The sequence below is a fragment of the Setaria viridis genome, chromosome 2 (assembly GCF_005286985.2).
Source record: "Setaria viridis chromosome 2, Setaria_viridis_v4.0, whole genome shotgun sequence".
NCBI classification, from domain to species: domain Eukaryota; kingdom Viridiplantae; phylum Streptophyta; class Magnoliopsida; order Poales; family Poaceae; genus Setaria; species Setaria viridis.
In genome coordinates this window covers 21,422,932-21,432,611 of record NC_048264.2, presented here as the reverse complement: position 1 = coordinate 21,432,611, position 9,680 = coordinate 21,422,932, and the positions used below count along the sequence as shown (strand labels likewise).

Below are 9,680 nucleotides of genomic sequence, written 5' to 3'. Positions count from 1 at the left end.
AATTAGTTTTTGATTTCGTCTACATTTAGTACTCCATACATGTACCGCAAGTTTGATATGATGGGAAATCTTCTTTTTAGATAATGTTAAAATTGGAAGTTAGGGGACTAAACAGGCCCAAATTCCTGGCTCGTTCCAAAAGCCTGAAAAGCTGAAACCCTGTGAACGTACGGAAAGCAACTTCCTAATCCTGTCCTTTTGCACAAGCAGCACTGCAGTCTGCAGCAGGCGGGCGTGACCTCGTGAGTGACTGACCTCCAGCTGTCGATCTCTCGCTGCTTTCGCTCTTCAATACCCCCACCAGAATCTCCCCTCCCATCGCCTCAACAACAGCCGCCGCTGCCGGCTTCCGCGGAGATGGCGACGACGGTCGCCGACCTCACGGAGGAAGCCCTCGACGCCATCCTCCGCTGCCTCACCCCCGCCGACCTCATCCGCGCGGCGCTCGCCTGCCACCGCTGGCGCCGGGCCGCCTCCCGCGCCCTCCCGCGCGCGCCGCCCCTCCTCGGCTACTTCTTCCACCCGCAGGGCCCCGCCAAGCCGCCCCCCGAGCCGACGTCGGACAAGACCCACCACCCCGCCGTCTTCGTCCCACTCGACGCCGCCTCCCCGCGCCTCTCCCTCGAGCTCAGCCCCACCGCCGCCCGCGGCCTCTCCATCCAGGACGTCCACCTCGGCCTCATCCTCCTCCTCCACCACCCGCGCCCCCAGTCGCTCCTGCCCCGCATCGTCGCCGTCGACCCGGCGTCGCGCCGCCGCGTGCTGCTCCCGCCGCCGCCGCCGCGGGGCACGCTGCCCGACGACCGCTGGCGCGGCGACAGGAGCGTCATCGGCGTCGCCGTGCTCTCGCGCGCGCACCCGAGCAGGCTCTCCTTCGACGCCGTCTGCGTCACCATCGACGGCAGCCTCCCGCGCGCCTGGGTCGCGTCCGTCCGCGACGGCGACTGCGCCTGGCGCGCGCTGCCGCGGGCCGACAGAGTCGTGGTCGACTTCGACCCGTGGTGGTTCGAGACCCGCTGCGTGCACGCCGCTGGGAACATCTACTGGCACATCTGCAACTCCAGCCGCCTGCTCCAGCTGGATCCTCGCACGCTGGAGTTCTCTTTCATGCCGGTGCCTGCCGCCCTGGGGGACCGAATCAAAAAGTACCGCATCGGGGAGATGCCGGAGGACGGCCGTCTGTGCATGGCAGCGATCGTGGACGAAGAAGATCTGCAGATCTGGGTGCGTGGTAAGGCCAGGTGGAGCGACCGGGGGTGGTTATTGGAGAGGGAGATGTCCATGACCAAGGTGCTCGACACCGTGCCTGGGCTACCCAAGGAATCGATGGGGCGGATGATATGCACCTGGCTCAGCGACATCGACTACGCCCGCACCGGTAAGGTGTTCATCAAGACGTGGGGATATGGGCGCTACTCATTCCATATGGAGAGTGGCAAGCTGGAGCACCTGGTGATGAAAGATGGCAAGGAGTACGGGGATCCCATGTACGCCTACACCTTGGCCTGGCCACCTGAGTTCCTCGCTGCAAAAGACTGACTTTCCGGTGATTTGCATAGCCACCCTTCTCTCTTCGTGCCATTTTTGTTTATGTGATGTTTTGCTTGATCAAATGCTCCATTCATTATTCTTTTTCTGTGATCATCTGAATGGTCGGATGCATGCACATTTGTTATAGTATCAAGTAGCAGTAGATGGAGCAAGCATGTCCTTTCATTTTCGGATTTGGTATAGTTACTTGCAAAGTGGCAAGATAACTGGGGGTATCAAAGTAGCAATCTTTGGAAGGTAGAAGCAGTTTTAGAACATCGAATTTAACACATATTAGTGGGAAGCTTGATGCGCATCAATTTGGTGAATTGTGTGCCCTTCCATTTGCTCTAGGTGGTATATGCTTATATTTGGTACAAACTAATTTCTCAGGAAGTTGTATTTAGGTCAGTTACTTATGTTTTTCTTGATCAAATGCTCCATTCATCATTTTTCTATGCGATTATCTGAATGGTCTGATGCATGCACATTTAGTTATAGTATCTAGTAGTAGTTGAGGGAGCAACCATATGTAGCAACCTTCTGCCTTTGGATTTGTAATAGTTACTCGCAAAGTGGCAAGATAATTGGGTTATCAATGTGGCAATATTTGAAAGGTAGCAGCCAATTTTAGAACATCAAAATTACCACATATTTGTGGGAAGCTTGACAACCCTAACTTTGATGGTAGTGCGCCTTCCAGAGGCTGTAGGCTTTGTTGTACACTTGTATTTAGTACAAACTTATTTCTCCATATATACTTTGCTTTGGACATTACAGTTTTGTTCCTTGAATTTTAAATTTCTTTTCTTAAATGAGGTATTTTGTGCAGATTAGAGATGCCACTTGGGCTAAACTTCTAATTTAACATTTCATTGGAGTCCCTTTTTAATTATGTGTGAATTTAATGACATCCTTTAATTATTTTGTTTCTCAGTTTGTTAACTCACTCCAGAAATTGTGAATTTCATGGATGCTGTAACTTGTAATGGTGCAATCGAGCCTTTTAGCTTGTGCACATAGATACTAAACCTGAGTAGTACTATAATTTAAATTCCTTAATCTGTAAAGCTTCACAACAAGGAGCAGTCGGCTTCCCTTCCATGTCGTTATTATTTTAATTTATGTGAAGTTGCTTGATCAAATACTGAATAATGAGATGAGATCATTTTTCTGTGATTGCACCCTGGGTGGTTTGATGCATGTGCAACACTTTAAGTTGGTTGCGGTAGGAGGCATCACAAGCGTGTTCACTTGTTTAGGATTGTTGTGATGGCAACATAACTGCTGCGACCTGTGATGAGCTCTGTACAGTACCAGCCAGTTTCGTAATGTCAAAATTCGAAGACACAGTATCTAGTGGTCTGTCTTATGTATTTTCCAAACCCATTTGAGGCAAACTTGATGATCCTACATTCGAATATTCGATGCATTTTGTACATTCCAGTGGCTTTGGTAGGCTGATGATTAATATTTTGGACAAACAAAGTGCTCTGGATGAGATATTTTCATTTTAAGAATCTGTTTAATACTGTGCTTTTATATGGAAGTTTGGTTCCCTAGATTTTGGTCAAGGTGATGGATTATTGAATGCTGTTTGGATTCAAGGAATAGTTGTGCTTATTTTTTTTGCTCTGTTGCTCAAACAGTTCAGAAATTTTGAGTTGTGGGTTCCAAGCTTTGTTTAAGTGTGCAACTGAGCCTTTTAGCTTATGCTGATTCAAGACACTAGAATTTGGAATATTTAGAATGGTCATGTTAGGCTTGATTCTATCTTGCCAACTTTTTATATTTGCTAGCATGATTTCAGCTCCTGTGTGATAATTACGCGTTTCGTGTGTCTGAAATCTGCCAAATAGAAATAGTAGTACTTGTATATTTTCTGGAGGTTTTATGGTTGCAACTTGAATACTAATGATGCTATTTTAACACAGTAATTATTTTGTAACTTTTATTCCATATCAAAATTATATTCTGATATGTAAGGTGCGAAACATGTCTGAAATAAATTGCTATTTTCTGGACTTGCCAGTTTGGTGCTCAATAATTAGAAAGAATGGAGGAAATATTTGCACCTTAGTGTTTGATAAGAGTAAGGCACAATTAATTGTGAGTCCGTTCCATTTTGTACCATTATGCAGAACTTAGAATCGAAAGGTGTTTGCATGAAACTAGAGAAGCTGTGTGCCAATTAGATGACTCTTGAGGCATAACTTATTTTTTCTTGAATTTTAGCAAGAGTTAAGGTTCACGTATCTTTGAAACTGATTAGGAGAACAGTGCTGCTGTTTGACTATTTTATCGATTTGGTTAGTTAGTTAGATGGTGAAAGAAATCTAGACGAAAGGATATTATTGGTGTCATTCAACTTCTGTACGATCAATTATGTGTTAATTAATCTTCTTTTTCTGTTAATATGATTAATAATGCGTCATGTACAGTCTCTTTCTAGTTAAGTAATAATCTTCATTGCGTAGAAGATGCTTTTGTTAAGCAATTTGCCGATCTGACATAATTCGTTCTATTTTAATTTGTATATTTTCATGGATTTCTTCCAATGAAACGAGTTGCTTGAAGAACCTTTAGACCATGAAAGTACTATGAATGTTCTTTGGCACGATCGAATTTTAATGATTACGCACACAGGATCCATGTTCTGGTTTCAATCTAGTTCGGTTTTACATACAAATTGCCCATCTCATTTCATAGAAACTCAACTTGTTTGATTCCTAGGCACTTAGAATTGTGCTAATAAGTACCTTTTCTTTATATTTCAGGGTGGTGACTGATGAAAGAAGATATCAGCATGGCAGATCAGCTCACCTCGTTGCATTTCTGGGTCACTAGTGTTCCTTGTTATGTTCGAGTTAACTCATACACAGCTGTAGCTGAATTTATCTTGGCACCATTTTTTTTTTTTGGATTAGATGGCATTCGGAAGAGCATGCCACGCTATGCAGATTTCAGGCGAAACATATATGCTTCCTCATCATAAGAAGTTTATCCCATTGGACTATGATGGCATTTTGAAGACATCCGTCAGGATCGTCGGCTATGCTTGTTATAGCCAAACCGCGCTTTTGTTCGTCATGAGTAATATTTATCCCGTTTGACTCTGATAAGCTTGCTCCTGTTCTGCGTGTCGTGTGATGATCGATAGCTTAGATTTGCATCTTTGAGTGAGCTCGTTATCTTGAATTTTTGTGGTTGCACTTTGTTTTTTTAGTTTGCTCTTGCGCTGTGGTTCATAACTGCATGCACTTCCTAGGTTTAAACTGTGTCGCCATCTTCGCAGCCTGCCATCGTTGACCCTTCTCGTCAGTGCAAGGCTGGCAAGATGGGCAACAACAACATGTCCCTCGGTCCGTCTCGTTTGTATTGCGTAGGAGTTGAGACTTGCTATTGTCAGGGAGGTAGTTTCCTATTTGGTGTCCAGTACCAGTGTGTAGCACCTGCATAACTGATCGAAATATTAGCTAAAAAACCTTATGCAAATATCGAATTGCTTGTTATTAAAATTTGGTAGTGTTACTAGATTTTGTTAGCATTTCATTTAAATTAGAGCGACGGTTTTGAGGCCGCCTGATAGCATCTGACGCTGGGCAGTGGTAGTATTGAATCATAAGTCTTGAGGCAAATCAAGTTCAGTATTTTTCAAAAAAATTCTGTAAAAAGAAAACATTTATCACTGCAGAATGGCACATACTAAACATCACTGCTTGCATTGATTTTTCATGTCCTTTTTACAAGATCTTTCAATATTTTATAATAAATAGAAATGATTGTTGAAACTTGGTGTATCGTCACAAAAGCACCTCGCGTGCAACCCAAAGCAACATGATTCGCTTATGTCACTGCACGGACCGGAAATTCTAACCATTAGACGAAATCCCGAAGATTAGGCAGACAAAATCCTGCGAATGTTCGTTGCCAGCGACTAGCAGCGAACGGACGTTATCTTCAGCGCCAAATTCTTCAACCTTGGACTGCCGCCGTCAAGAGCTTGGGGAAGAGGAGGGGCGGGGGTGGCCATGGCGGGAGGTGGGCGGAAAGGACGGCGGCGAGACGCCGCCGACCATGGTCGGCGGGAGTGGAGGGGGATTAGGGTTAGGGATTTGGGTTTGGGGGTTTCCATGACCAGCGGCTTTAGTGGATGGCCGACGGCGGTGGCAGGCCCGGCGGCGGGCGGCGGGTTGTGGGCAGCGATGGCGCCGTCGGCCGGGTGGTGGATGACCACCGGCGAGCGGTGCCGGTGGAGGGGTCAAACGACGTCAGCGGTTAGGAGGGTGGGGCGGCGCGGCGGCGAGGTGCCACCGGCCGCAGGCGGTGCCGGAGGTCGGCGGTGGTGGGGTGGTCTGGTGCACCTTGGCCATGCTGCTGCCGTTGCCTGTTTCAAGGAAGAAGAAAGCAAGAAGAAAGAGGAGGAAGAGAAGCCTAAGCAAGCGGCTGCGTTCCGTCTCCGCCCGTTGTGCGGATCTTCATCAAAAATTGATGAGCTGCGCTGCTTTTTTGTTTATAGAATACGCAACTTCATGATAGACCTCAAGCACTGACTTACAAGGACCACCACGTACGACCAGCAATTGAAACACAACAACAGAAAAAAGAAAATCATAGCACCACCACCACACTAAACACGACCTAAAAGGACACCATGAACACACGTACATCACCGATTGCCTAACAACTCGGAGCCAACAGGGGTAAAGCGAGAATGTCATGCAAGACGATACCACCAAGGGGGGAGCGACTGTCGGGCATACACCCCAGGTCCACCAGTAGGCCTTGGACGGCCTACCAAGGGACGTACTCGAACAAGATCAGAACAAGGATGGGCGTATCCTACTCGGACTAGTCAAGTATATTTATGGAAAGCTACTCGGGCCATTACCGAGTAGAACTCTGTAATAGTACCCGACTAGGACTCAGACTTGTAACCCTGCCCTCCCGTGTATATAAGGGCGGGCAGGGACCCCTCTCAAAACAAGAACCGGGACAAGACCTCAACACACGAGGACAACTCCAGTTCATCAAATACAAACCAATACACAGGACGTAGGGTATTACGCGATCTAGCGGCCCGAACCTGCCTAAATCGTGCCCCTGCGTCACCATTGATTTCTTGATTCTCGGCGACCCTTACCGCATAAAAGACCACCTAGGGTACCCCCTAGGCGGGTTGCCGGTCTAAACCACCGACAGCTGGCGCGCCAGGTAGGGGAGCTCGTCGAGTCTCTCAGCGCGAACTCAATGGCAAAGATCGTCATCAGGCCCGTCTTCTTCATCGAAGTCGGCACCACCTTCGTTTTCGGATCCTGGCTTTGCATCACCGAAGGCTCGGGATTGTTCCGGCGCCAGATCGTCGACGTTCAGGAGAAGAAACCAGAAAATCTGATAAAAAAAACCAAGATTTCAAAGTCGATGAGTTCGAGTTTGACTACGCGTCGGATTCGACTTCGCCTCGGGCTACTCCAACCTTCTGCTCCAGGGTCGGGCGCACCCGATCCCAGGACTCAGGGCCGGGCGAGGTGGAGTTCTGCCCTCAAAGGGTCGGGCGCATCCGACCCCACGACTCAGGGTCGGGTTAGGCGGAGTTCCACGACTCGGGGTCGGGCGAGGCGGAGTTTCACCCCTCGAGGTCGGGCGAAGCGGAGCTACTCCCCCAGAGAGTCGGACTCAGCTGACCCCAGAACTCAGGGTTGGACTTGATTTGGACTACTCGGTCCCAGCCAGTGTCCAAATCAGTTTCGATTTCAAGGCAGTTCCCACACGGACTCCGCAACGCAACCAAAGTCCACAAGGTTTTCTTACTCGAACCCGATTCGAACTCGGGCATGACGAAGATGTCGACTCCGACTCGTCCTATCCACCAGAGATACCATTATCTGGTCCAGCCCAAGGATTGGTAATAACTTCGACATCACAAGGCAGATTCGTCCACTGGCCGGGATTGCGACCACCTCTTCTCGACCGTGACTACGACTCGCGCCTCGTCGCCCATATAGACAACCTACCATATCAAGAAGGCATTCCACTCACTTCCAACCGCGAGGAAAGTTCCACAGCGATTGCAACATCAAGCTCCGGAAGCTACTACCCGGACAGGGAGATACTTGTTATTACTCAGAATAACAACCCGGGTACTAGCCAGAACAGAACCCCCAGGCGATTAGCACAAATCGACAACATCTCCGAAGATGAGTCTACAGCTGACGCCCCTCACGATGAAACCTCCGAGCAGCGCAACCAAAGAAGGGCGCGCAATGCTACTCGAGCCGAGCGACAACAGTTGATGGCTACAAATATTCCCATCACAAATCTTGAAAGGGCTTTTAACATAGTCCAGGCTCAGGAACACAATACTCCACTCGCGGCTATCGCCTCAATCAATCTTTTAACAACATTGATGCCTCAGGATAGGGATAACGCAGCCACAGCTCAACTCGTGCAGCGCGGCAACGGACTCATCGCGCAACTCACGAAGCAAGCTTATAAGCTACTCGACAAAGAATCACCAATCCCGTCTGTTCCTCGTATCACATCTCATCAAGAAGGTAGCAGGGGAGCTGCAGACAATAACAACGCCCCACGAAACGATAACGCAGTCAACCAACCTCGGCAACATAGCCAAGGTCCAAGCAAGCATAAGATCCCTGCTCGACATAAGGATGTTGGTGAGGTCAGCTGCACCAACTCGGTTAAAAACATCCGTTCTACTCGGAAGAACCACGAAATATCCAACTTTAGTGATTTGCGAGAAATTCTCAACAACCGGCGCGAACGGGAAGTCGCCAGCTACAACCATTTTCCTGCTTTCACAAACCGGGTAATGAAAATAAAATTACTCGATAAGTTCAAGCCAACCGGAATCACCAAGTATGATGGCAAGCAAGACCCAATTCAATGGCTACGATGTTACTCGCTAGCCGTCCAAGCAGCCGGGGGCAATAACGACACCAAAGTTATCCATTTCCCCATATGCATGGAACCCGCACCACTGACCTGGCTTGAGTCACTCAAACCCAAGTCCATTGACTCTTGGGCAGACTTGACAAAGGCTTTCACCAACAACTTCGCCGGTTCCATGGCTAGACCAGGCAACAAGATCGACTTATGTCAAATTAAGCAAAAAGAAGTAGAGACCCTACGCGACTATCTGCGATGGTTCTTCGAAAAGAGGCTACCATAGTCGACATCTCCGAAACAGACGTCATTGAGTGCTTCCAGAATGGACTCTATGATTGACGAACATACCAAGACTCCGGTCACCGACGACCAGCTGATGTCAAAGAACTCAAAGTCATGGTGCAACAGTGGGCGGGTGAAGAAGACAAAGAGCGAGAACTGTTCGGCTCCCACCGTAACCGCGAACGCAACAACAACCACAACAATGACCCAGATAGAACTCAGCATAACGATGCTCGGAACACCTATTCGAGCAACCACAACCGCAAAAGGAAGCCCGACAACACTGTTGCCGCCATGACCAACTCTGGAAAAAAGGGACACCGCAGAAACAATGAAGGGCCAACCTTCACTGAGCTACTCAAAAGCAGTGCCCATGGCATCTGACTAGCAAGCACTCGGCGATCGACTGCTACAGCATGCACCGAGTCATGCAAGACTTACCCGCACCACCACCCCCTGAAGAATACACCAAGAATAGAGATAAGGGTAAGATTAAAGCCCGCAACGACGAAGATGAAGAAGGCGACTTCCAAACAGCTTCAAAAACCGTCAACGTCATCTTCGGCGGTATCCCAGGCACTGCATCCAAGCGAGCCAACAAACTCGTACTCAGGGAAATCATGGCCATCGAACCAACGGATCCTACACCGTTAAAATGGTCAGAAGTTCCAATTTCTTTCAGCAGAAAGGATCAATGGACAAAATTTTCAGAACCAGGCCGTTTCCCACTAGTCCTGGATCCAGTTGTGGTAGGATCAAAGTTAACCAAAGTACTCATCGATGGCGGAAGCGACCTCAACGTTATCTTCGCCAAGACATTAAGGAAGATGTGCCTCGACGTTACTGAAATGCTTACCCCAACGGATTCACCTTTCTACGGCAACGTGCCTGGAAACGCGGCTATACCACTAGGACAAGTTGTCCTTCCAGTCACCTTCGGCACTAAAGAACATTACCGTACC

General features: G+C 48.3%; 1 protein-coding gene across 1 annotated transcript; it reads left to right on the top strand.

The window, feature by feature from the left end:
• Window positions 1-256: 256 nt before the first annotated feature.
• On the top strand, window positions 257-4,661 carry LOC117843248 (uncharacterized). The gene is made up of 2 exons (XM_034723820.2): window positions 257-1,546; window positions 4,308-4,661. The coding sequence occupies exon 1, from the start codon at window positions 358-360 to the stop codon at window positions 1,537-1,539; it is 1,182 nt and encodes a 393-aa protein (XP_034579711.1). The 5' UTR covers window positions 257-357; the 3' UTR covers window positions 1,540-1,546; window positions 4,308-4,661.
• Window positions 4,662-9,680: the final 5,019 nt, after the last annotated feature.

Excerpts from the sequence above, each read along its gene's own strand:
- LOC117843248 (XM_034723820.2), top strand. The coding sequence starts at position 358 with ATGGCGACGACGGTCGCCGACCTCACGGAGGAAGCCCTCGACGCCATC.